Source organism: Ilyonectria robusta (assembly GCF_021365365.1).
Source record: "Ilyonectria robusta strain PMI_751 chromosome Unknown BGZ61scaffold_5, whole genome shotgun sequence".
NCBI classification, from domain to species: Eukaryota; Fungi; Ascomycota; class Sordariomycetes; order Hypocreales; family Nectriaceae; genus Ilyonectria; species Ilyonectria robusta.
This window is the reverse complement of record NW_025764439.1, coordinates 441,127-467,436: the sequence shown is the minus strand read 5'-3', so window position 1 is coordinate 467,436 and position 26,310 is coordinate 441,127. Positions and strand designations below refer to the sequence as shown.

Below are 26,310 nucleotides of genomic sequence, written 5' to 3'. Positions count from 1 at the left end.
CCCTCATCGGCTTTTGCGAGCTTCTCTGTGGTGGCTGTCACATCGTGAAGCCAGCTGACCACCTTCTCACAATTAGCGGCTCTGAGGCCGCTTTGGAGAATTGCCAGATATGATCGTGGCTCTATTTGGGGCCTCTCAAATTTTCCCCAAATGGGATTCGTATGTATCGTCGCCATGCTAGTGCCCGTTGATGCCGTAGCCGCGGACGCTCCAGTATCGTCGTCTCGTTCTCCCGCAGCTTGTAGTTTCACCATACCATTGGTTGGAAGCGTTTGAGACGCGAGAATATAATTGACATCTTAGCCATCGTGCTTCTTCCTTCATCAGCAACTTCCTCATCCCACTCTGCCCAACATGTACGCAGAAATCGTTGCTGCCCTCACAGCCACGGCCATTATTGGCTATTTTATCATTTACCCTGTATTTGCATACCTTCGCGATGCCAAGGGCCTTCGAAGATACCCCGGCTTCCATCCCCTGGCGGGCATCACCAACCTGCCCTTTATGGGCGAGGCAATGACTGGATTCAGGTCAAAGACTCTGTACGAGATGCACAAGACCCATCCTGTCATCCGCACCGGGCCAAATTCGCTCTCGTATGGCTCTCTTGATGCCATCAAGGACATATACGGCCACGGCACCAAGTGTACCAAAGGTTTATTTTACGAGACATTATCCGGAACCCACTTCCATCTTGCCGATGTTGTGGACAAGCTCGATCACCAGCGGAAACGCCGCGCCCTCTCCGCAGCCTATGCCCTCAAGAACCTGGAGAACTGGGAGTTCAAAGTTGCGGACAAGACCGAGCGCTTCCTCAGGGCTGCTGATCGTCACTGCACCTTGCCTCTCAAGAAGGGCTTCCGCCCCGATGCTGCCGACCTGACCTTCAACTACCGTGACTACTCCAACTTCTTCACGCTCGATGCTATTGCGGATATTGGTCTCAGCGAACGCTTAGGCTTCCTTGACCAAGGCCACGATCTGGTCAAGGCCGAGCGGATGGACGGCACCACTCACTACGTCAACTACCGCGAGTGTCTCCACGCTACTGCCCGAGCTCAGGCAGTTCTCGTCTGGTCTGAGAAATGGTACAACTTCAGCGTTGAGCTCTCCAAGCTAGTTTCTCCAGACTTCCGGAAGTGGTGGAAGCTGAACGAGGGCTGGAACGACATCGTCTACCACCGCGCTACCCAGCGACTCAAGCGATATGAGGCTGGGGAGAAACTCCCCGACTTCTTCCAGGCCATCATGGATCACAACGACGCTAACGATAGTGGAGTTGAGTGGGGAGAGGTTGTTGCCGAGATTTCCATCATGATGAACGCTGGATCTGACACCACTGCTATTGCTATGAACAACGTTGTCTTTTGGCTACTTAAGCACCCTGCCTGCTTGGCTAGGCTTCGCGGGGAGATCGATGCTGTCCTTGATGCTGATGAGGTTATCGCCCCATATGACAAAGTCAAACATCTCCCATATCTGCGCGCTTGCTTAGACGAGTCGCTACGCATTACTCCCCCAACCACCTTCGGTCTACCTCGTCGCACTCCCCCCGAGGGTGCAAATATCCTCGGCGACTTCATCCCCGGCGACACCACCGTTTCCATCTCCGCATACGTCGCCCACCGAGACCCCAAGATCTTCCCCGACCCCGAGGCCTACAACCCTGACCGATGGCTCGGCGACAAGGGCAAAGACCTTCAGCCGTACTTCATCAGCTTCAGCGCCGGTGCCCGAGGCTGCATTGGCCGCAACATCAGCTACCTAGAGCAGACTGTTTTGTTGGCCAGTGTTGTACATAGATATGAACTTGCTCTGCCGTATCCGGAGTGGGAACCTGAGAGACGGGAGACCATGAATCTTTCACCGGGCCCTATGCCACTGAAGCTTTGGCGACGGGACCTTGGGGTTTCCGACTTTGATGAAAAATAATGTGATTAGACGTTTGAGGGGGGATGGTTTATGGGGATTCAGTAGATACAGAAGTAAGACTGCAATCGCGGTGTGACCATTGGGACACTATTGTCAAAGCCCAAGAGTGTCTATTCTTGGAGAGAATTGGGAAATATTATAACTGCCAAGTGGTGGTAGGATAAGGATAATTTAAGAATCGCCATATGAGACCTTCAGTATTCCGCCTGATGACGAGCTCGTAGAAATTGCCAGAATTCCAGCCCGACCTGTCAGCATCATTCACAGCATTTTTAGTCCTCAACCAAATAGAAAATAAAGAATTAGCCTCGTATTATCTTGAACAGAGTTAACTTATTCTCAGGTTTAGGTGTGTCTTTATTAGATAAGACTGTCACGCCCGTAAAACAGATCTGAGATTGACCTACATTCATCACCGCCTAATCTACCTTGTATACCTACTCGCCCTTAAAAGCATTCCTTTGCGCCCTCGTGCCACCCAAAAATCCAAAAAAGCTTCTCAACACATATGGCAAGATGAATATACTTTGTGATTTGAGAAATATACTATTGAACCGCTTGCGTGTTGCTGTTCAGCATGCGCGAGATGGACATGGACGGATTCGGCGATTCCGACCATCCCCAAGCTCCCCTTAAATACTCTTGACTGGGGAATGGTTAGCCAATCGATCCTATTGTTGTTCGTTCATTTCTAACTCACGTAGAGCCAGTAGGACAGGCGTATTGTGTATCAATTTTTACGAGGAGATTATACAGCGCCTCTTGGTCTTGCGGTTCCATGAAACGATCGCCAGCCATGGTGATTGCGAGGCATACGTATCTGCAACAAAAACGTCAATAAAAGGGGATAACGGAAACAAGGTGGTTCATACGCATAAGAAGTAACGGTGTGTGGGTTTGACTAGGGCGAGAGATGTCAGCGAAGGGTGGCTTCTAGGGTAGGCAATACTTCTACCTCCGCGACTCCACAAACCATGCGAACATTTTTCTTAATTTCCTCATTTGTATCTTTAAAAGCTTTTGCCTGGCCTGGGCCCAACCTCGGGGTTTTGGGGTTATGTGCTGCAAGGAGGACCTGGATAAGGTAGTAGTGTAGCACGCCAATAACGACGGCATCATTGAGATGGACAACCTCTGGAAATATTCCATTGCCATGCTCATTGAAGTACATAGGATAAAAGTACCATGGCCTTTCAGCCCACAAACGATCTTGAGACTTTCGCAATCTCTCCCAGGTGTCGGTGCTATGTTCATCGGTGCCGTAGCAATAGCGTAGGCAGGCAGCGCAGTGGAGAATCGTTAGATTTGAGAAACTGCAGCCATTCTCATCTGGGACCACAAGACGAGAAATGGTTTCCAGGTCGAAGTTGGGGTGAACAGGGCGAGTTTCAATGAAAGCCATGTGAATCTCCTGCCTTAGAGCTACCCAGAACGCAGCCCTACGAAGGCTGGCAAATCCGCTCAGCTTGTCCTGTGCTGCAATAAAAACTCGTGTACCCATGAGATGTGACTCGGAAGGAGTGTTAGAGGACATGATTGGCACATCCAGCTCCTCCATGTAGCGGAGGATGACGATAGCGGTCAAGAGATTCTCGTCCATAATAGCAGCGGAACTCGAGAGGGCGGGGATGAGGACGTCGAGACACTTTTGATGATACCGATCTCCTACTAAGCCATCGAAGCCATCGGTCCTGCTCATGCGCTTAGCCGAAGCAGCAAGAACCGCATTCATTAGTGGTGGGCAAAAGACTGCTCGGCGTGGGACAACTGTAGCGAAGTGTCGGTCGCTGTCGCAGAGGTCGAAAAGAGGTGCCAATTTGTCGACGAAATTTTGAAACAGCATGGCGTCGATTGGGTCTTCGAGTGGCCATCTTGGTGAATCGAGGTAGATTCCCGATATGGCTTCCGCAACACAATCCCCAAGTGGAGAGTGGTTACCTGCATGGGGACTGTCCAACGTGGAGGTGGCGGAGTCGCTCGGGAAAGCAAACGGAAAGTTGTGGCTGAGACGTGGCGAATCTTTGTGACTACCAAACATGCCACTTTCTTCTTGAGCACTCTGGGAACTGCGGTTCGGGGTGGGACTCTGACCGGGGTCTGATCTTGGGGTGTCGCTCCAAGACCCAACTGCGAAGTGAGCATGGGCACGTTTCTTGTGGGGACGACTGTCCGCCACAAATGGCCCAGAGGCTTCCAGATCTCCTCTGTCCGGCTCAGAAGGTGAGTTTTCACGTGGAAGCGGCGGGGAAGGTTGCCGTGGAGACGAGTTCAAGCTCCCCGCCTCAATGGCAGGTGGTGTGTTACGGTCACCCAGCGCACCAAAGTTGCTAGTTCCTGTACCGGAGTCGTGGATGTTGATGATGTCTGAGGTCTCATCAATAAAACTCAACGTCCGCTTAGTCTTTACCCAAGGCTGATCTTGGGCGAATTGAAAGTCGCGTTTAGCAGTCTCCAACGACTTTCCTGAATGAATGCTGCAGAGAGGTCAGGGCAACTGTGGGCCTGGCAATGACATGGACACACGGGGCAATGACCAACCTTGGATTCAGCCCATGACGAAACCGTATGCTGTAGCCGCGGACACATTCCGAGTCGCTCTTACGACAGTTTGTACATGTAGGACGGTTGGTATCGCCTGTCTCAGGTCCAGTTAGTAACCCAGTGAAGCAAGAAGTGAGAGTGCCAGTAGTCTGGCGATGCCTAGACGACTCGAATTAGGAAATTCGGCGAGGGTCCTACATTTCAAGTGTCTAGATCGAGGCAGGAAATGACACCAAAGTCAGACCAGAGTCTCTTGAAGGAGGCACCGATTCTTCGGACACCAGGCCGATTGACAGTATTGCCTCGGCCAGTGAGCCGAAAGTAAACTTACCTCTGCTTGCAAATCTGCGGTGGCCAAGAGGAATCATCAGAATTCATTCCATCCACCCAAGAGGGAAATCTTGGAAAGGAGTGGGCCGACGTACCATACAGGGGTTCGAAGGCTTCGACGTCGATGCTGTGGTCGTCTGCATGGTGGAGGCAGGGGCTTCAACCAGACGTCATGTCGGGTAATAGAGCACGGTACCAGGAAGACCAGGGCGCGTTAGAGACTGGAGCCTGAAGCCTGGAGATGAACGCTTCCCCGGATTCTGAGCTGGAGCGAGGATGATGATGATGATGAAGTTGACTGGAGAGGGAAGAAATGGAAAGTCTGAAAAGGGAAGTTGCCTCTTCAAGTCAGTTTGGGAAGGAGCAACCCCGCAATGCCGAGAGGCGACCGACCCCACTACTCGCTAGCGTTTGCAGCTCCTAGCGGCCTCTCCGCCCAACATCTCCTTTTCCCCATGGGGCGTTGCAGCCCGGGGAAGCCCTGGGATGGTGGTTCTGGGGGCGGGCCTGGGGGTGATGCAAGGCCTGGAACCTTCCCCCGGGCCAATGAACCGCCTGGGAATGACTCCAAATACAGGGTCAGCGTTGCCTCAAGCTTCGGTGCTTGCACTTTAGCATCGCACCACGCGCGCGAGATTGGAGTCGTTGCACGAGTAATGACCTGCGATGCCCGAAGGCGATGCTAGACACATTCACTCGGCCCCTTCCCCTCAGCAGCCGTGTCCCGAGATGGCCTCTTCCAGTCCAGGTTCCCCTCATTCATCACACGGCCTTGTCCCTGATACTCATAGTGCCTGGTTCCATGCCGCCAGATCAACACCAACTTGCCTCGCTCGGCTGGAACCTGCTACTCGCCGCCCTACACCCCCAACTCTCCATCTTTCCCTCTTAGCTTGTCTGTTCCAGAGGGACGTGCTTCAACACTCGATAAACTTATAAGGACGGTCTTGGAACCTCAATCCCGGGCTTCCTCTCCACTGGCATCCTTCTGCTCCTCACAGCATCATCTTTTCTTCTCTAACCTCCACCGGTTCCTGCACTCTATCTGCACTCCTGATTCTGTCACGGGCAGTATATTTACCCAAGACCTTATTGCCATCTCCAAGCCGTCACCATGGCCAAGGAAGACTTCAAGGACGATATCAAGCACCTCGAAGATCCCACCGGTGTGGGCTCCTCCGAGGAAATCAGCTTGGATGAGCTCGACTCCATCGAGAAAACCGACACTGGCAAGTACTCATGGCTTGTTTCCATCACTGCCGCCATTGGCGGCATGCTGTTCGGTTACGACACCGGCATCATCAGTGCCGTTCTCGTCTATATCAACGACGACCTCGGCAAACACCTCTCTTCGCAAGAGCGTGAACTCATCACTTCCATCACCTCTGGCGGTGCCTTCATTGGCGCCATCTTTGCTGGCGCCACTGCAGATCGATATGGCCGGAAAGTCGCCATCTATGTCGGATGTGTGCTCTTCACTCTTGGTGCCATCATCCAAGCTGCATCCTTTTCGCTCGCTCAGATGACTGTTGGTCGTCTCGTTGTGGGCTTCGGCGTCGGCAGCGCTGCCATGATTATTCCACTGTAAGTTCTTTCACCAACCATCCCTTGACTGGCCAGCACTAAGATGCAATAGGTACATTGCCGAAGTGTCCCCTGCGAAGTACCGCGGCCGTATGATTGGTCTCGATAACATGTCTATTACCGGTGGCCAGCTCGTGAGCTACGGAATTGGAGCTGGCTTTGCCCATGTTACCGGTGGTTGGAGATACATGGTCGGTGGAGGTGCGCTACCCGCCCTCATTCTCGCCAGTCTTCTTCCGTTCTGCCCCGAATCGCCTCGACAGCTTGTATACCACGGCAAGATGAAGGAGGCCGCCGATGTCATCCGAAAAATCTTCCCCAACGGTACCGAGGAGCAAGTCCAGAACAAGGTCAAGCACATTACCCACCATGTAGAGCAGGCCAAGGCACTGAATGCCGGCAAATCTCAGTGGTGGGTGCTCAAGCAGCTCTACGTTGTTGGTGCCAACTTCCGCGCTTTGGTGGCGGCCTGTGGCTTGATGGCCATCTCCCAGCTCACCGGGTTCAATGCCCTCATGTACTATTCGCCAGTCATCTTTTCTCTTGTTGGATTTTCCAATCCCGTGGCCGTGGGAACCGTCATTGCGGGGACCAACTTCATCTTCACCTTTGTCAACCTCTTGCTGGTTGATCGTGCTGGACGCCGCCGAATTTTGCTTTGCACGGTTCAATTCATGAGCTTGGCTCTGGTCATCGCTGCCATCTGCTTCAAGTGGATTCCCATCAACCATGACCTCAGCCTGGCCGATGATGCCAAGGTTGGATGGCCTGCCATCGTTGTTTTGATCAGCATGGTCTTTTTCGTGGGCTTCTACTCTTCCGGTATCGGCAACACTGCTTGGCTTTCGTCCGAGTTTTTCCCCATGGAGGTCCGAGCCATGGGTACAATGATGTTGACTTTGTCGTGCTGGGGATCCAATATCATCGTTTCGTCCACGTTCTTGACGCAGATGGAGAACATGACGCCCTCCGGAACTTTCGGCTTCTATGCCGCAATCTGCATGACGGGTTACGTCTGCATCTACTTCTGTTACCCCGAGGTTAAGGGAATGACTCTAGAGGATATTCGAGAGGTTTTCCAGCACGGTTTTGGTGTTCAGAGGGCTAGGGAGATGCAGAAGGAGATGAAGCGGGCCCGCGCATCGGACGTAGCCTCTAAGGCTTGAAGGGAAGGTTATCGGTTTATCACAGAGCAGGACATTGCCAGAATTCACTAGAAATATGTCAAACTCATAGTATATCTCAATGGCATCTCTCGTTAGTGCAATCTGGTTTGCTCCTTGATTGTGTTGTTCTGGTCGTGGTCATGACTAGCAAGGAGTCGTGATGTAAACCAGGACATGGGAGGGCGGTGCGAAGGGAGATACGAGAAAAATATGCCGAGGAAGATGTGAAGAATCTTTAAGTAGAGAGCATGCAGTATAATCGTGCGATATTGGTTGAGACATGGGATGCTGCTGTGGAACTCTGGGTCATTTCGTGACGCGTAAACTAGGCTTACCCTAGACGTTCAAGTCGAAATGGTCGACAAGACTTTGCTTATCGATAGCGAGACAAAAAAAATACAGCTGCACGGAATTTTTTGCGATAAAATGGAGTGAGGAAACATCTATGAACGATACTGTCCATTCGTGAAGAGTGATAATTCTCCATGCCACTCTCGTCGGAATAGCCAGTATCTCGACACAGGAACATCTCCGCACAACGGAATCGGGAAACTGCCGAATGAGGAGAACAAACGGAGCTCAAGCCACGTTACTAAACAAGAGAGTCGAGCCGAGATCTCAGAGCAAGCACCTGCGGCACCAGGCTTTGGGCTAACGTATCAGCCGCCCCGGGCCTCACCTACATCACTGACGTCGCCTACCTGCCCAACCTCCAAACCCCGGCCATTCCCTGCCTCGCTGATATCCCCGGCCGGGCGTACTTTCCCAATCACGGCCTGTGGATCTCCTTTTGTCAGGACCTTGAGGCCCCAGTCATGGGGAGATGGGGAGACGGGGAAAACTGTGGAGGAGGCAAAGCGCTTGCGGGGAGGACACGGCGCGCTAGCCAAGGTGTGGTGGGGCCGTGTAGGAACAGAAATTGCCTGATCTGGAGATGTGCACTCGGGGGTACCTACTCAGCACAGCCAGCGCCCAGAGCTCCACTGTTCACCGGCTGCATCGCCGACCAATCTCAAGCCGGTCGAGCACTGCTCGCAACGCCAGTGTCGAGATGCTGAGATCGGATTCTCCATCCCGCAGTGCTAATTCATCCCGCTGACCTTGTCGATTGGCTGGAACTCGCCTTGAACCCGGGGGTTGCTGCCGCTCTTGTGACGGCTGCTACAGCTACTGCACTGCAGGCGACACATGCGACACCGCTTTGGCGCCGCGCTGGGAGTCGAGAGCTGGGAGACACTGGTCCTACGCGATGCCGTGGGGGAGCGAGCTCTCCGAAAGCCGGTTCTCGAAGTATAAGATTCTGGAGCTTGCTCACGATGGATTCCTCAGACTCTTGGTTCTCCAGGCACTCAATTGGCTCAGTTCTCCCATCCACTGCTTTTGGCCCAATTCTTGTCCCAGTCCCGAAACTGCGGTCGTAGCCGAACCAACATCAAGCTCGCAACCAAACTCAACTTTATTATTCTCTTCGCCGCTTTTTTCTCTCTCTCTAATCCTCCTCCTCACAACTCACCATGGCTTCCCCCAAGCTCAAGGTTGCCTGCGCCGGCCTCGGCCGCATGGGTGCTCGCCATGCCCTCAACTTCCACAACCGAACGCCTCGCGCTGAGCTCGTCGCTGCCTTCACTCCTGTGCAGAAGGAGGTCGAGTGGGCTCGCGTTCACCTTGAGGGTGTCACCGTCTACATGGACTACGACGAGATGCTGAAGCACCCCGGCCTCCAGGCCGTCGTTGTTGCCACTGTCACCACTGCCCACGCCGAGGAGGCCATCAAGGCCATTGAGGCTGACAAGCACGTTCTGTGCGAGAAGCCTCTGAGCACCAGCGTCGAGATTGTAAGTTTCCTCTCCAACGACCAAACCCGGGATGTCCATTTCTAACCTAGTTTTGTAGTCGCAATCTGTCGTCGACGCCGCCGTCAAGAAGCCCCATCTCAAAGTCATGTGCGGCTTCTCCCGCCGCTTCGATGCCTCGTACCGAGACGCCTTCGCCCGGATGGATAATGGCCTCATCGGCCGCCCCTCGGTCTTCCGCTCTCAGACTTGCGACAGGCTGGACCCCTCTGGCTTCTTCGTCGCCTACGCCGAGTTCAGCGGTGGCATCTTCGTCGACTGCAACATCCACGATATCGATCTTGCCCTCTGGTACTTCGGCCAGGACTCCATTGTCAAGAGTGTCGTCGCGACCGGTATTACCGCCGTGCAGCCTGAGCTGCGCAAGCACAAGGATGTTGACAACGGTGTCGGAATTGTCGAATTCTGGGGTGGCAAGGTCGCCTACTTCTACTCGTCCCGTATGATGGCCTCTGGCCAGCACGACATGACTGAGATCATCGGTACCGAGGGCAAGCTGTCCATCAACGCCAACCCCACCGGCACCCTCGTCGAGATGCACGAGTCCACCGGCATTCGTCGCGAGATCCCCCACGACTACTACGGCCGCTTCGAGCATGCCTTCGTCACCGAGGCGAACGAGTTTACTGCTGCCTGCCTCGACAACAACACGCTTCCCTTCAAGCTGACTGGCGCGGTCCAGGCCGTCAAGATTGGCTGTGCGCTCCAGGAGAGCTTGAACTCGGGCCAAAAGATCAACTTCGACGAGACGGGTCGCCGCATTGAGAGCTCGAGACTGTAAGAAAGATTATGTCGGGAAATGGTACGGAACTAGAAGGGAAAATCTAAAATGAAGTGACTTTCTAAAAGAATTAATGTGGTCAATATTTACCACCACCCTTCCATAACTGTGCTTCAATTTGAATGGTGGCTCCGTGACCCTACTTCGAGTGGCAATGTCTAAGTCTCAACTGATGACGTGCCCTGTCCGTGGAGAATTTCCCCACAACAGCTATCCGCTTCTCCAACACTCCAACTCGCAAGTGGAGCCAAAGAATTGGAACGGCGGTTTCTCGGGTTGACGGGAACTGTGAAGGCTAAGGAGGGCTCCTTCTTCCTCATCCTGATAGGCGCCATGTGGGACGACAACGCCGTCGTCTTCCGCTGGGTCTCGGACTTGATCAGGATAGTTGACGGCGAGGCAAGGCGTCGCGGCCGGGACAACGGTTATGTGTACATGAAATACGCTAGCCAATATCAGGACGTCATCTAGAGCTACGGCGACGAGAACAAGGCTAACTTGAAGAAGATTGCTAAAAGAAAGTAGAGTATTGCTATTCGCACACGTTCAAAATGCTAATCGCACATAAGTATAAGCCTTTACATCTAAATTTAGGTAATATACCTTACCTATTCGTCCAGTCTAAGTATTTTATTTCAAGAAACTTCCAGTCTCTACTCTGAAATAAATAAATAAAAAATACTTAAAATTAGGTTTATTTGATTTCTTAAATTTAGTTAGTTATAGGTATATTATTGAGACTTCTTAGTGAAATTTACCTGTACACTTAAGTGTGCCAGTAGTATTTTGACTGTGTGCGAATAGCAATACTCAAAAAGCATGACCCTCAGCAGGTATACCAGGGGTTGCAGCCCGGGTACTTTAAGCTTGACCGGGCTCCTGTGCCGGACCTCGTGTAGTAGTTGCACAAGGGCACATAGAGGTTGCAAGAGTCCTTATAGATGTCTCGATTCCTTGTCCAAAGGTGTTGCAAAATGCTGAGGTTCATTTACCCGTAGGCTGTAGCAGTGTAGCTGGTCTACCTTTAACTGTGTTATCAAGGGCAGAAACGTCCAGAGATTCTTCGTCACTCTTGGCACCGATGGCTCTTTCTCAGATAGGAAGAGATTTACGCACCTGTTCGCGGGACTTCAACGGGCCTTCGACTCTGGAGATGAAGGGTGGGGGGTGGCTTGAGTGAACCTAGAATGTAGGGACAACCCAGTACGTCTGTTCGGCAGTGACCCGCACACAGCAACAGCGTCCTCCACAACTCAATAATGGACTGTGGAATGTATTCTGGCTTGGAATTTCTTGCAGCCCTTTGAATTTGCGATCAAGAAACGATATATATTAAAGGTAGATATATTATCCATTAACCATGAGTCTGCGAGACTCCGTGAAGAGTCCACGCGTCTTCTTCTATCATGTTCTTCTCAGGCAAAGGATACCGACCTTGAGAAGAAGTATGACGATATGGTTTTTATTTGGTGGCGATGATAATAGTAAAAGACAGACATATTATCCATTAACCATACAGCCTAACAGCGTAGGTCACCATTGCCATCCCAACTATTACTTGTTGGATTCCAGTACTTGAATTGTTGTTCCACATCCTCCGAAACCCAGCCCTCTGATGATCGGCCCTGGGCAGCGGCATCTTGTCAAATTCTCAGTTGCACCATGCAAAAGTTAATGTACACTCCGCTAATACGTAGTAAAATACTGGCTTATACTGGATCCGAGACATCCACTTATGCAGCCAACACAGCATCATAGCATATTTGGGCAATTTAGCCAGTTCTAGATATGCAGAGAAGAGTTGTCAGAGGCTGGGGAAGATGGAGAAACTCGGATGTAACCCCCCCAGTGAAAGGCATTCAGTTTAGGATTCTCGGCGGATGCCAGCTCCGGGAAGCCCATATCTCCTGTGGCTTGGAGCCGATAAGGATCCAAGTCGTCTTTGTTGTCACACGGTTTCACTAAAGCGTAGTTAGCTGTAATGATCTCCGCGATTATCTGACTAGATGAATAGGACATGGCCCAAAACTCTGTCACTCACTCTTTGGTGTTGGGAACACAAATGAGTGATCCGTTGAAGCGACCCTGCTCTCCGCAGGCTCATCCTCCTTTGCAGGAGGTATGGCTTCAGCAGGCTTATCCTCATCAGTGGGAGTGTCTGCGGCGGCGGAGGCAGCGGCAGCTTTCGCCTCAGCTCGTTTCGCCGCATCCTCAGTCAGAATGCTGAAACGCTGAGCGTCTGTCTTGTTGAGCTTGCGTTTCTTTGACTTTGCCTTCTTGGCAACCAGGGCAGCTAGCTCTGCCTTCTCCCAGGCAATAACAACATCCTCGGCTTCTTGAGCAGCAGTTTTTTCCTCTTCCTCGTCGATAGGTTTTAACTCCCCTGCAGGAGGTATGACTTCAGCAACCTCATCGTCCTCGGAAGGTTTGCACTCTTCGGCGGGTATGTCTTCAAAAGTTTTTTCCTCGTCGGCAGGAGGTGCTGCTTCGGCAAACTTCTCCTCTTCAAGGGGTTTGGCATCATCGGCAGGCTTGTCTTCTGCTTCGGCGGGCATTTCCTCCTCGGCAGGTGTCTCCTCCTTGGCAGTTTGTTCCTCGGCCTCACGAGCCACTTTCTCTTCGGCTTCCTGCATAGCTTGATATACATCCGGGACCTTGCTCGTCGAGGCCCCTGCTCCAGGTTTGCTATCGGTGAGGCCCCGGAGGATCTCCACTAGTACCTTCTTCTGAAACGATCCATCCCTCTGAAGCACTTCTGAAGTCTTGAGCAGTAACATCGTCTTCAGAAGTACCTTGCTGAGTGTATTAGGAGTTCCAATCTCAGCAAGTACCTTCTCTGCAATTGGATGGGTAACACTCTCCGCGAAAGCAAGAAATCGAGACTCAGCATACGCGACAATCCCTGGCGAAGTGCTCAAAGATGACGTTGGCTCTTCCAGAATATCAATCAAAGAAAGTACGCTCAACTTGTTGCCCAGTCTGATCATTTCTCCTTTTGCCAGGTCGCGAAGAGACAGCAATTGAAGGGATTGGGCAGCGACATACGTGCGAAGTGCAGTTACAAACTCGGATGTATGCCTCTTGGCAGTAGTATCTCCCTGTGGCTTCAGACACTGATAGCTGCCAGTATGCAAAAAGTGGACAAGGATATGGCCGGTGTCGAAGGCGATATCGTCCAAATGAAGTTCGCGGAAGGATGAAGAATAACAGCTTATCTCCATATTCCGGGAAGCGAGTTCTGCGTTTTGATTTAGGAGTTCCCGAGGAATATGGAGAGGCCCATTTCCTTGGAAGTATACCGCGCAGACCTCGCTGGCATAAGCTCTAACGCATCGTTAGCTGTATGGCTCTTAAGGGAGCAAAAAGTCCTCACGAGTGCTCCGGCCTGCAGTCTTTGTCCCAGTCCACACTGCCTGGCTCGTCATTCTGAAGGCGGGATGCGGCCTCTTTCTCTTTGTTCTTCGAACTAATCGGCATGTTTGCGAGTGCTGGGAACGGTGACACAAAGGGTTACGAAATATTTCGCGTTGGACCAAAAGACTGGGGACAGAATGAGGGGACAGAATTATAAAAGACTGGGTTCCTTGCAAATATGCGAGCTAATCTGCCCACTGTTGGTCGGCCTCCCGCATGTGTCGGAAGGCCTAAAGGGGACATGTTACTCGTGGCATCAGTATGATATAATACGAGGACAGACCTCATTCGACCAAAAAAACACGCTAAACTTTTCACCCCCGAAAATGCCCTACACTTCCCATCTGACGCTTCTGCTTTTACCCCGGCTTCCTGAATCATCTCGGCTAGACCTCCCTTAATTCGTTCGACCAAACGGAACAATCGACGTATAGTTTCTAGCCAACACAGATTGCATAATCCAAGCTACTTTCCTGCGAGGGAATTTTATGAGAGTGTCCACGATCAGCCAAGCTGATCTGCTGGTTGGCGTGGCCTTGCATCAAGCAATACTGGCATGACAGATGCAGACCGAGCCTGATGGAGGGGTGAAATATGCACTTCTGCCTGAGCAGCCAAGTGACATACGCATCCATGTTTCTGGCATCTCCTCGGCAGAATTCTCGCACTTGCCAGTTGACACGTAGCAAACATCTAGAGGTTGCGGCCGAACTGCTCTCACACTCCGTAGGGAGGAGCCAATCGCAGACGACGATAGTTAGACGTTTCTCCAAGAAGCTGGCACATCAGTCACAGGGTAAGTTACCATGGGAACTATTGCGACCAAACGAGGTGGCACAAGACGCAGTTCCGTCAATTGCAATGCAGCGTATGGAGTCTGTCATATGTCAAGGCGAACAATGATATCGGACTGGTTGGAAGCCTCGCCAACGAAGCATTACATCCTTGTCCGCATTAATTGGTGGCACAGCAGTCACATCGGGACCAGTCTATCTGCGCGCCTGCCTTCATGCAGGTGAGCCTGAAGGCATTCGGAACGATCAGTGCTTTCGCCGAGCCCGAGTACGGTGAGTGCTCCACGGAAAGGCCGGAGCAGCGTCACCGCTGGCGTCACGCGTGAAGCGGTCATCTAGCCAAAGTGGCGCCCAGCAAGCGATCCTGTTCGACATCTCCATATTTCGTCTCGAAGTCTGTCGGTAGGGCCGGGTTGGATCTCAGCAATAAAGTCTCTCGGTATCTCAGCCATCATGGTCATCCCATCAACGCGGAGCGCGACGTCCCCCGTCGTCTGTATGCCATGGAGCATAGCCAATATTCTGTAGCTGTCGGCAGATATGCCTCCATGGATCAACAATTCGTGTAGAAATGCATCGAGATAAATGGTCCCTCCAAATTCCTCTGCCGCCGGTGATCTAAGCATGCTTGGGCGTCACCACTGCGCAAAGGGCTGCGCGCTCTCATATTTCCAACCCCATCGAAGGTGCAGTTTCGCCGTCGATGGCCAATTTCATGCATCTCAACGCGAAACCCAATTTCACAGGGCCAACGGAAGGTCTGTAGTTCAAAAGCCATGCTGCACGCTTGGGCAGGTCGACTGGCGGTCAAGTGGCCAGCGATGGAAGGAAGGCTTGGCACGTACACAAAGTGTTGTCGGATTGCGCAGTGATGCTGAGCGCACTTAATGAAAGGTGGTTGTTGTTGTTCCAATTGTGATGATTCTTAATTTTTAATGAACGTGAAAGCCCTCTTTTGTACTGCAATATGAGCCTGAGTCCTACGAAGTCACCACTATCTAGGACATCCTCTAGAGCTTTTGTCATGGCACCAGGGTCATGAAGTCGAGGGGGAAACCTCAATCCTTCCAACAAAATCATATCGCAGCGCCTGGCCGCCATTCCAGTAAGAGCACCTGTCAAATTTCAATACAAACCGCATGTTACCTTCGTCGAGCTGAGGGGTTAGTTTTTGTTAGCGCTGAACAATCAATCTGTGGACGGACGAAAAGTGTGTAATTTATTAAATTACAAGCTACCCTTGATACGGTAGTAGTCGGCTCGTCATAGCCGTGTTTCTCCTTTCCCCTGAACTCCATCCCCTTTCGCTTTCATCAGTTTATGAGCTGGGTCCACCATGCTGTAATACTTTTCACATAGCTGCCTTCTCTCATATCTCTGACTTGGAGTAATGACTCCTTGAACTTGTATTCCCACTCCCAATGCGTCCGTAATGTCGTCCACAAGATCTGCAATTTGGAAGTAGTCCCCACTCCAACAATTTCGTATGATACGATCGATGGGGTCTTGCGGGTCGGTGGTAGGAAACTTGCCATCAAGCAAGCGGTCTACTTGGTCAGATCCTTCCAGCTCGGAGTACAGCTCAGAGCCGCGTGTCATATACCAAAACACTGAACCTAGAGCGAACTGCTCCGTGACTGAACCAGCAATCCCGTAGACACCGCCGAGTATCTCTCTGTGTTGTCGGACATAGGGCTCATAGCCAACGTCAAGCTCATCGCCGACCCTAGGCGAATGGTCAAAGTCGATAAGTTTAACCTGGTCATTGATATCGAATAGGATATTTTGTGGGTTGATATCACCATGAGCATAACCCAGGGCCTCCAAACACGCGGCTGCGCATGACAGTTGTAACATCCATTGCAGAATTGGCCGAGGCTTGCTGATACTCATTCGGTCGTAAAGTGTACCGTTCGGAATCAATTCGAGAAAACTGATATCAACGCCGCGGAACAAGCATTGGATAACCTGTGGGCATTCTGAATTATCGAGCAATTCGAATATCTTTTGCTCGTGACATAAGCGCTCGTCTCCTGACTGGAGAGACACTTTTGCCGCTATATCGGGAGAGATCCAGAGCACGACAGAGTGGCCGCCAATACCGAAGACAGATGAACCAGGACAAGTCACGAGCAGTTGTTTTATGATTGGGTTGAGCTCGCCGTGGGGGAATGAAGACTGGTCAAAATATTGGGCCAGTTGTTCAAATGTCCAGCCCAGCCCAGACATTGCATACAATCAAGCAAAAAAGGTCGACGGAGTAGTGAGTGAGCGTGATGAATATTGAGAAATGTAAAAACGGGGTAGGAGGTGATGCAGTAGATTTTAACTACCTATCCACGGACTTCGCCCCACCACTTTTTATTGCCGTCAAGCCGTCTTCTTCCATTGGCCAGCCCCTCTAGGCCACGTTTGATTGGCAACGCAATCATCTCATGGGTCCTGGATGACCACACAGCATGTTGACGGGGTCAATCTCGTTCCAGCACATTTCTAATTCAATCGATTTAGTCATCAGGTCATACTCAGAGATGAAGTATCATACCGAGAAGATGGTGGGATTCTTCAAGATTGAACTAGTCAGTTACATCTGATAATAGTAGAGCAAAGGATATTCAATATAATCAAGTTGTGTTGATAGCTGAGGAGCTGCCCATACTAAATGTGCACTTCTCCGATGACTCTATACTAGAGTGGGGGAGGGGAGAGAAAGTACCGCTGTATACGAAGCTACGTGTCGGCGAAGGAAATACTCGAATTGCGATTCATGATGAAACGATGACTTATTGAACACGCCATATCGTTCATACACATTCATCAGATTGAATGTGACCAGGACAGCCTGACCTCGATTAACAAAGGGACGGCTCGACAGAGGAACACATTGGTGGGCCAAGACTTCCATGGGCTAGGCCAATCTGTGTACAACCTATTTGGAGTGGTATGTTCTCAATTATCATTATGATGGGTGTGATGTGAGCTGATGGTGCTGTGGCTTAACCCCTAGAAACGAAAACGACGCCTAACTCCTAATATCGACCACATGCCTTCGTAACTGGGTGGCTTGACGACTGAGTGGTACTGAGGTACTAAACCGCCGAGCCTTTCTATGCAAACACCTCCGGAGATGTTACTTAGTGATCACGACCTGCCTCATCCCAAGGCACAAACGTCCCATACGTAAGCGCCTGTGCCCCATGTGCCCTCCCAAACCCTCGCTCCTCCTCGATATCAGCCTCGATCTTCCAAACCACCACCGCCCGCACAAACCCGAACAATGCCAGCCCCCACATCAACACATTGCATCCCATCAGGACGCCCTTGACCGCCCGGCTGTGCTCCTCGATGCAGCGCGCCCACATTATGAGGCTCGCTGCGGTCGTGACGACTAGGATGGCGCATTGTAGGTAGAGCAGGGCCACGGCGGAGAGTATCTTGACTTCGTGCGCCACTAGGGTACCGGAACAGAGGATGAGGACTCCGATTAGGGAGGGTTCGGCGAAGTTCCAAAGCCTACGAAATAATTAGCATATCGTGTAGTGGTCGTTGAACAAGGGGGAATAACTTACCACTCCCAGAACTGTACATCGGAGTCGGGTTTCTTCCAGACAGCAACGGACATGAGAGCACTGAATACAGCCAGTGCGATAGAAAACTGCAGCGCCAACACAACGCCGTGGAGAATAGAGCTGAGAAGCCACCTGGTTTCAAGCTCCACGACGGCAAAAGGCCCATACCTGATACTCCCGCGTTGCCGCTTCGGCGCTGCTCGGTTTCCTTGACGCCCATCTTGCCACCCACGCGCCTGCCAATCCTCTTCGGAATCGTCGATCCACGGCGGAAACGGTGTGAGCGGAGGCGTTGGATCTCGTTCTGTCGTAGGCCCTCGCACTGTGTCCGTCGACGAAGGTCGCAAGGGGATATGTTCTGATATGGTAGAGCATGGCCCTAAAGACGAGTTAATCGAGCTGGCGAGGACCGATCCCAAAGACGAGTTGATCGAACCTTCGTAAACGGGTTCTAGAGGTGAGTCAATCGAGCCTCCGAGGACCGGCACTACCGACTCCGGCGACGTGAAATGGGCTCCATAGCTCGGGCTGCCCAGACTTTCGGGAGGCAGATACGTCGACACAGTGGGCGAAGGCTCGGGGCCCAGAAAGAAGCGCGGCGACGGCTGCGCACGAGGAACGCCCCCGGGCGGAGCCTCAGGAGAGATGGAGAGCGTGAGGGTATTCCTGCGAACGCGCTTGCGGCGAGGACGCGGGGTGTCCTGGTCTTGCGCCTGAGCAACGTCCATGGTGGCTCGGGGAGGTGATTTCGGTGCGCGCGACGAGGCGCGCGAGGTTCGTCGTGGACGATGTGTGGAGGAACTCGAGGACGAGGCCATGTGCGGTTCACTGGACTTGAATACGGTGGTGGTGTTTGCAACGCGGAACACGTGTGCAGTGATTAACTGCTAAGCGGGAAGTGAAGTGATGCGCGGCTGATATTGGGAGTATTGGTAACTTTAGACTGAAACCTGACTTGGAAGAGACGGAAGCGAGCAGAAAGCAAAGATACGTTGGCAGCAGCATCAAACAAACTACCGTTGACCGGGCTTTTAACTACTTACTCCTGTTGCATCGCGTAGCCTTCGTCACCATCGCGTAAGTTGTACAGTTCATGGCCTTTGTTCCAGCCGGAGAACAGAGCCATCACAGAAGCGTTCCACGATCTCACCGTTGGATGATCATGGGTCCCTTGGTACAAGGGAGGACAGTTGCGACGGGGAAAATCACCGCGGGTCTTTGTTCCGCGAACCGGTGCGTGTAGAAGTGCTCGTGATGAAGTTTAGTTCCCGTAGTCTTACAAGCTCTTTGTCAATCCTGCGCCATCCCGTCCTTCCCACCCATGCCCGCCAAGCCGTCCGTTTGCTAACGCTGCCAGTGCCGTCGTCGCTCAAATACTCAAACATATCGTAGTGTGCAATATCAACGCCGGGTTCCCAGTTCTCTAGGGTATGGATGCATGTTCGTCAGTCAGTCAGTCGACTCGCATTACTCAAGACTCATTCTGGCCTCGTCGCCAATCCCCCAGTGCCCGCCGTCTCTTCCTGGCTTCTGAATCTCTACAGTCAACTCCGCCCCAAGACTGCTGGTGTCTTCCTCGTTAGGGACGTCGCTGGTCCTCCTAATACGCTCTTTATCCGTCGCGGATCGGTCAGTGGGTCGCTTTCGCATCAAGGGTGACCTGAAGAATGATCTCGAGGACGTCGATAGTACTGACAGGGCATCGTCGGCTCTGGAGCTCGCGTCGTCAGTGCTGAGGTCCTCGGCAATCGTTTGGTCAATTATAGGTACTCCAGCGCCGGATCGTGATGTGACCATCTTTTCATTGGTGGTGCTGTATCCTGCTCCTGCGGCTGCGGGTGTGGAAGCGGCGCCGTTGGGCTCTGACGCATCCAGCTCATGAAGCTTGGATTCGTCGACCTCGACCAACTCGGCATCGTGGTACCATTTCCTTCGCCTCGTCCATCGGCTCCAACCATCCTGACCTCGTTGACCGTTTTGCCACTGTGGGGGTTATTAGCAGGGGTATCATTAAGCGAGGGTTCGTGAGGTCACATACCTTGTTATCATAGAAGATCCATCCGTTTTTGCCTTCCTCGTTATCGTAATCCACCGGTCCCTGATCGTCCGGAACCCCATCTACTCGCCATCGACTTCCCTCTACCCATCGCCACACCATACGGCTTCCATCCTCGACCTCGGGCAGCTCGAATTCGTCTCTGGCGGGCACCGGGTTGTTGTGTTCGTCGGTCCAAGCGGGACGCTCGTACGCAAACAAACTGTTCGTCCAGCCCAGACCAAGCCATCGTCTCTGGTTCTCGTAGATGATAAAGGTAAATTTGACCCCTGCAGTTCTAGTGCTACCGGATCGTCGGTGATTTGTTTGAAGGCTAGCCGGGTTTCGGAGGGCCTTGGTAAGCTCGGATTCCATACGGCCCTTGCCCTTTCCTGATGCATTCAGATCATCCTCAGGCAACTTGTCAGGAGCATCAAAGTAGAGACCGGTGATTCCGGCTGCAAGTCGCCGCACCGTCAAACTCCTCCAAAGGAGAGCTCTAAAGACTCTCATGACTCGGGCATGCCAGGTTAGGATAATGGTGCCTGCCACTAGGACAACACGTCTTGTGGTGATGACTCGCCATGGCGGAATAGTCAAAGCGATCCATATGGGGGTGATGATCAGCAACCGCATGAAGATGACGGTCAGAGCAGGCCGGGTAGTGGCACTTGTCGGAGTCCTCTGGGTGCTGACGAAATCGGTCAGCTCCAACATAGGCTCTAGGAGAGTGTTGCACCTCCCAGTAAACTCCTTGAGTGTCTCGACAATCTCGTCTAGTGTCTTTTGGTGCTTCGTGTTTGTGACTTCGGAGTTTCCCCTCTTGTGTTTTGCTTGCTTCTTGTCGTTGTTGCCAGCCTTCTGTTGGGTCCCGTCGGTGGCTGCCTGGCCAGACTTCTTGGAGCTGGCATCCCGGAAGAGGCTTCGAGGTTCAGTCCATCCGCTACTACTCAGAGGACTGTACCTCCGGCCATACATGCCGGCGATGAGCCCTGCGCCAACGACGACGGGTCCAGCCCAGGTAACCACGATGTCTCCATATAGAACAATGGCCCAGAATGCGCAGACCAAGAGAAAGCTTTCCCACGGATCGCCCGTGCTCCAGGTTAAAAGGCCGGCGAGTGTATTCAACGGGAGGAGGAACGGATGGCTATAGGCCAAGGCGCGGGTGATTTGGGGTGGCGTGGCGAGAAGCAGCGGGCTCTTCTGGTGGACGAGGATGGTAGATCGACGAGAGGATCGGGACGGAGTGTTTCCGGAGAGAGTGACGGGGGAGAAGGTCGCGTAGGTCGGGGGCGCGCCTGTGGCAGGATGAGAGTCGTAGGAGGAGGGTGATGCGCCGATCGACGCATCGTCGCGTGACGACATGGGTGACGAGAGGTGCGACAACCAAGGAGTGTCCTGCGAGAAGAGTAAACGGGAGTGGTCAGCGGTTGCAGTGAATGGGAGCGGCGGCCGAGTCGCAAAGAGCAGAGTGCGATGCCGTGCGGGAGGAGCTGGAGCTTGAGCTGCAGCCTAGCTGTGCTCTGCGTGTGAATAGACGACGGAGAAGGTGTTCAGTTGGTTCCTGACGGTTTTGGCGTGATTGCTCAGCCTTGTCGCGAGGAACAAGTCAGTCACGTCAGAGGGCTGACTACGCCCAGGCCTTGCCGGATAGAACGGAGGCAGCTATGTCATTGCGCGACGCCACTTTTCCTTTTTCGCGACGAGAGCTTGGGCAGGTGGATTTGTGTGGGGTTACGATGGAGAGGAGAGAGGAGAGAGGAGAGGAGAGGATGAGAGACAGGATGAGAGACAGGATGGGAAGAGGATAAAAAAGACGATGATGCGCAGTGTGAAAATGTAGACGTAAAAGAAACGTCCATCGCCAATAAGCCAGTGACAGTTTACTCACCAGGGCCGCCATCTATGACCAGCTGTTCTGCGGGCTTCAGCGCCGTCACCCCCGGAATCCAGACGTCATTGGTGTTTGCGTCTGTGCCCCGCGTCGTGCCAGCGCAAGCCTTAGCGGCAGAACCACGTTTGCCCAGCAAAAGCCACAGAAATAATAAAGGCGTTGAGGAGGATGGGATGAAAACAGGGAAGCAAGGACGGATGAGTTTGGTTCAGTAAACTAAGAAGCAGAAAACAACTCGCAAATCTTGGGACAGATGGGCGGCCGTTCTGCTCGGGAGCCCAGGAATGACATGTCCCACGTGAGCCGTCAATCAGATGGCGCAGTCAGCCCTCTGTTTCGGCAATCACATGCCAAACCAACCGCTATAAGCCGAACCCAGCCTAGAAGCCGCCGTTCGCGGGCTTGGAGCTCGAGTCAAGAAGCGTCCATCCCTCTGGGATTGGACTGCGCGCTAATAAGGGCCTTTGTTTTCGATGTCTTGAAAGGAAAAAGGGGTCAAGGCGGGCGTGTGCTCCGTGCCGTGGCGTGTTTCCCTCCCGTTTCCATGTTATGTCCCTGTCTTGTCTAGCGACTTATCACGCCAGCTTCCCCGGATTTTGCTCTCTTGGTGGCTGGTAAGTTTGCTCCTCCACGTGCGTTTGCTCCAAATTTTGCTCCAAACGATGGAAATAATGCGCAATAAGTCAGATAAGATTGAGGGAGCCAACATTGCTTAATTCTAGACAAATAAACAAAGAAGAAAAAAGTGAGTGGCTGGCTGCCGTCGCACAACACAAACGCATCCTTCCGGTTCAGTCGCAGCAGGATCGGAGGGTTGTGTGACTAGGCCAATACAGCCATACGACTGGTTGAGCAAGGGTCTCGAGTTGTACTCTGCCATACCCTCATCTTCCTTAGTGTCACTAGAGAAAATGCGCAGCAATTATGTTAGATATCCGTGTGTAGCAGTCCAGTCATGACCAAGGACAGTTCCGACACTCATGCGTGTCTAGGTGTCGCAGCCAGTTCGCGCGGCCATCCTCTCCAGCACCACTCGCCGGTTTGTGAGATAATCCGGCCGCTTGGGCCTTAATGTTCAAGGAGATTGCCATTTGTCGCTGATGGATTCGAAGGATATAAAACACGACACAAGTGACGGAGATGGTGGCTAGGAGACGAAAATCGCAGGTCCCACAGGTGGCGTTGATCAGATCGTGGGGTTGGACTAGGGGTAGATGGTCCGGGGCTGACCGTAAGTGACGGCGAAGAATGTTACACACGGTAAACCTTGGTTTCCAGGTCGAAAAGGATACAATTATTAAAATTTGGCAAGGATGGATTCAGCGACAGACTTGCTCCAAGGCGGGGAGCAACGTGAAGCCTGCGCTCCACCGTCAACCACCCCACGATGAAGTTCGGATAAGCATTGAAGACTGGGCGTTGGAGATAGAGTGACTCCAAGTATACCAGGGTATTGATCGATCGATCAATAGCTGCAGGCAACTATACTCTTGACATATCGATGCTTCCTGACTGGCAAGTAGCTACCTAGGTAACATGCCACGAGGCTCTACCAGTTATCGCCATCATTACCTCCGAACACTCGACATTCCGAGCCTCACATCTTGAGTGTGATGTCTCAATAGATTGCTTACGTCCAAGCCTTCGCAACTGTGGATATGCCAACATCAGGCACTTCTCCGGTCTAACAACGGGCAAGCCATCACTCACCTGCCTATTCCAGAATGGACAGCTCCGTACCTCAATCAAACCCCCATTTACGGCAGAGACATTCACACCTGATGCATCCAAGGCGCAACGAAGTAGTCACATATGAAATTTAGTTCAAGGATGGACTAAAGCTAGCAAACCCCATGTCCCACCAGCAAATCTGGGATGATATCCCGGCGCTCATGAACCCATAACCCGTTTCGACAAATTTCGACGAATTCGAACAAGAACGACCAACGTCTCAGACCGAGGTAGAATGGTGGCAAGTGCCACGGGGGTGGTATCTCAATGATTTCTGGTCATATTGGTGTTTGACGAAGAAAAGAGAGTCGTTTACTTGCAGCCGGAGCAAGAGCCTGAACCACCAGCCTTGTCAGTTTCCCATTCAAACATGGAGAGGCCCTCAAGAGGGGAAGACGAAGAGGGGGTTACGAACAGGTGGAGCCGCAGTTGCAGCTAGAAGCACCGGAGCATCCGCAGTCGCCAGCCATTGTGATTGTTGTTTGGTGGGGGTAGGTGAAACCTGAGGGAGGATTGTTGGAAATTGGTTGGAAGTTGTTTCTGGATGAATCGTTACTGGGAAGAGGGAACCACCCTTGTTGCAGGACGATGCACGACCTTTATAGACGAGCCCTGACTGCCCGGAGGAATGCGGGCTTTCCGCGTGGATGCGGGCTTTCCGCGTGGATGCGGGCTTTGTGCGACTCTTACATTGACGCCCCACCCCTCGATGAGGGGCACTGAGCTGGATGTACCGTGGTTGGCAATCTGGGAAAGGCCTTGTGGAGAGCACGAGACCCGCGTGCAGCATCTGAGTGATTTTGGCGCCAGCTTAGCGGACTGGAGGTGTCCTGACTTGCCTGATCCGCAGGCGGGACCACAGTCGTAAGTGGTGGTACGAGACGGTCCGCGATAACGGATCTGCCGTGCGCCGTCTCGAATCTTCTGGGGATGACTATGAACGCGGATGACGCGCAGGCACACAAGTCAGGCCGGACCTTGCTCCATCGAACGGGCTGCTCAACTGCCGGAGACGCCAGCAAAAGAAGCGTCGCCACCTCCGCCTCGTACCCCTCAGAGAAGCGGCGAGTTGACGCTCGGTGGCTGCTAGCGTCCGCTCTCAGGTGACGATCCCTTGGTGGTTAGTGTTGCCACTGTCCGGGCGTCTCCAACATCCGTCCATACGACATCTACGGCGGCGTGGTTCGTCACGGCCACGGTCGGAGGTTGTACTGTAAGGGCATTGGACGCGGACCCTCGTAGGAACCCTGTCTCGCCTGTCAGATGCGATGCACGTAACCCGCGCTGCAGGCCATCAGCCAACCGTAACCTGCTCAAATCGCATCCTTTTCCATGCACAGTACGTTTCTGCGTACACTACTGTACTGGATGGATCCTTGGTCGTTCTTGGCGAGTTTGCCGACGCAAAATCCGCGCCGCTGAGTCGGACGGAGCTTGTCCGGCGCAGAACCCCGCTCCTTTGGAGGGGCAACATCTTAACTGATAAGAGGCCTTATCGCCGTCAATGACGTTGGTCCGTCGAGGGCCGCGCTGAAGGGTCTGGCCAGCATTATCCATTGCCTCGCTGTTATTCCATGCTAGACCGAAAGACTCTTGGTCTTGGCTCACAAATGATATCTGGCCTCTATTATAAGTCCAAGGTGCGCAGTACATGAAGGCTGCCTTTTTGAGGCAAGCTTGTTTGGGTGTTTGAGGTTTAAACCGCCTCGAAATGAGCGCCCGTCAAAGCATGGCCGGAGATGTACATCAGGGAATAACGGTTTGAGATTCTAGAATAAATCAAACAAACTTGCAGTACTTTTACCCTACCTCCTCTTGGTCGAGCCACATTTTACAATTTTGTCTGTTGACCTTGACGCCATCGTACCACCGGCAAGGTAGGTGGCGTCTCAAGTGTGTTCCATCCAAGAAATTTTTCCTGCATCGTTTTGGACCCAAACTTCACTTGCGCTACATTACCCTTCAGTCCCCGGGTTTGTTTGGGGGCCAGTAAGGCTTCTATACTTTCACATAGGCGTATCGATGATTTTAAGCCGAATGCTTATTAGGTCCCGGTATTACTCTAGGATCACCCGTTGCGACCGGAGCTTCCTGACTCGCTAAGGTGAGGCGAGAATAAGAGTCAAAACACTGTTTCATGACTATGCCGGTATTGCCACACAGACAATTACCTGCAAGCCTCCTGCTCCATGTTCGGGTGACATATTGGCAAACCATGCATTCACAGGCAAGATACCGCCTACGATTGGTAGACGCCTCGAAAACCTCCTGGCATCCGATCGGGTATCTCGCTTATTACCTATGCCTGGAAGTAACTCCGTACCTAACTTTAGCCCCTAACTTTAGCCCCTAAGGTAACTATAGGAGGTACTTAGTACCTAGTGAAGGTGCTTCACATCTCGGGTGGTTTAACGGCTTCGCTCGTGAGTCACCGCAAGGTTTGGGCAACCCGGATATCTGCGAAAATTTTGTTGACGAGGAGAATTCAAATGAGCCTTGCTACTCACGAGAATATCGCTATTTGCATACAGGTAGCAAGTTTCTGTACTAAAGTGTCATGTCAACTAAGATATCTATCTGCCTTATGTATATGGTAGTTAAAGATAGTACTAAATATTTATTATTCCTATTAAATTAGATCTAAGAAATAAAATAAAATATTACTATTACAAAAAGTAAAGAC

At 52.3% G+C, this 26,310-nt stretch overlaps 8 protein-coding genes across 8 annotated transcripts; 3 read left to right on the top strand and 5 right to left on the bottom strand.

Moving 5' to 3' along the window:
- Positions 1–354: 354 nt before the first annotated feature.
- On the top strand, positions 355–1,932 carry BGZ61DRAFT_474960 (cytochrome P450; the record flags this gene model as incomplete). Its single annotated transcript, XM_046248623.1, has 1 exon — positions 355–1,932. One exon carries the CDS (start codon positions 355–357, stop codon positions 1,930–1,932), a length of 1,578 nt encoding a protein of 525 aa, XP_046107351.1.
- Positions 1,933–2,239: 307 nt separating this feature from the next.
- On the bottom strand, positions 2,240–5,082 carry BGZ61DRAFT_385092 (uncharacterized protein). The gene is made up of 8 exons (XM_046242718.1): positions 4,899–5,082; positions 4,805–4,818; positions 4,672–4,682; positions 4,471–4,567; positions 2,888–4,406; positions 2,805–2,833; positions 2,633–2,752; positions 2,240–2,578 (listed from the first exon to the last, which is right to left on the bottom strand). The coding sequence occupies exons 1-8, from the start codon at positions 4,944–4,946 to the stop codon at positions 2,479–2,481; spliced, it is 1,938 nt and encodes a 645-aa protein (XP_046107350.1). The 5' UTR covers positions 4,947–5,082; the 3' UTR covers positions 2,240–2,478.
- An 835-nt stretch (positions 5,083–5,917) lies between these two features.
- BGZ61DRAFT_346299 (general substrate transporter) lies at positions 5,918–7,553 on the top strand (the record flags this gene model as incomplete). The annotated part of the gene is made up of 2 exons (XM_046239861.1): positions 5,918–6,387; positions 6,440–7,553. 2 exons carry the CDS (start codon positions 5,918–5,920, stop codon positions 7,551–7,553), a joined length of 1,584 nt encoding a protein of 527 aa, XP_046107349.1.
- Positions 7,554–8,736: 1,183 nt separating this feature from the next.
- BGZ61DRAFT_414993 (uncharacterized protein) lies at positions 8,737–10,187 on the top strand (the record flags this gene model as incomplete). The annotated part of the gene is made up of 2 exons (XM_046243342.1): positions 8,737–9,388; positions 9,447–10,187. Exons 1-2 carry the CDS (start codon positions 9,068–9,070, stop codon positions 10,185–10,187), a joined length of 1,062 nt encoding a protein of 353 aa, XP_046107348.1. The 5' UTR covers positions 8,737–9,067.
- Positions 10,188–11,870: 1,683 nt separating this feature from the next.
- On the bottom strand, positions 11,871–13,664 carry BGZ61DRAFT_569020 (uncharacterized protein; the record flags this gene model as incomplete). The annotated part of the gene is made up of 4 exons (XM_046256016.1): positions 11,871–12,189; positions 12,225–12,570; positions 12,793–13,511; positions 13,561–13,664. 4 exons carry the CDS (start codon positions 13,662–13,664, stop codon positions 11,970–11,972), a joined length of 1,389 nt encoding a protein of 462 aa, XP_046107347.1. The 3' UTR covers positions 11,871–11,969.
- Positions 13,665–15,654: 1,990 nt separating this feature from the next.
- BGZ61DRAFT_446163 (putative Rho-associated protein kinase) lies at positions 15,655–16,838 on the bottom strand. Its single transcript, XM_046245186.1, has one exon. It carries the CDS (start codon positions 16,622–16,624, stop codon positions 15,659–15,661), a length of 966 nt encoding a protein of 321 aa, XP_046107346.1. The 5' UTR covers positions 16,625–16,838; the 3' UTR covers positions 15,655–15,658.
- A 500-nt stretch (positions 16,839–17,338) lies between these two features.
- BGZ61DRAFT_414990 (uncharacterized protein) lies at positions 17,339–18,692 on the bottom strand (the record flags this gene model as incomplete). Its single annotated transcript, XM_046243341.1, has 2 exons — positions 17,339–17,908; positions 17,965–18,692. 2 exons carry the CDS (start codon positions 18,690–18,692, stop codon positions 17,530–17,532), a joined length of 1,107 nt encoding a protein of 368 aa, XP_046107345.1. The 3' UTR covers positions 17,339–17,529.
- A 739-nt stretch (positions 18,693–19,431) lies between these two features.
- On the bottom strand, positions 19,432–21,367 carry BGZ61DRAFT_346345 (integral peroxisomal membrane peroxin-domain-containing protein; the record flags this gene model as incomplete). Its single annotated transcript, XM_046239868.1, has 2 exons — positions 19,432–19,947; positions 20,003–21,367. The coding sequence occupies 2 exons, from the start codon at positions 21,365–21,367 to the stop codon at positions 19,432–19,434; spliced, it is 1,881 nt and encodes a 626-aa protein (XP_046107344.1).
- Between the last annotated feature and the right edge of the window lie 4,943 nt (positions 21,368–26,310).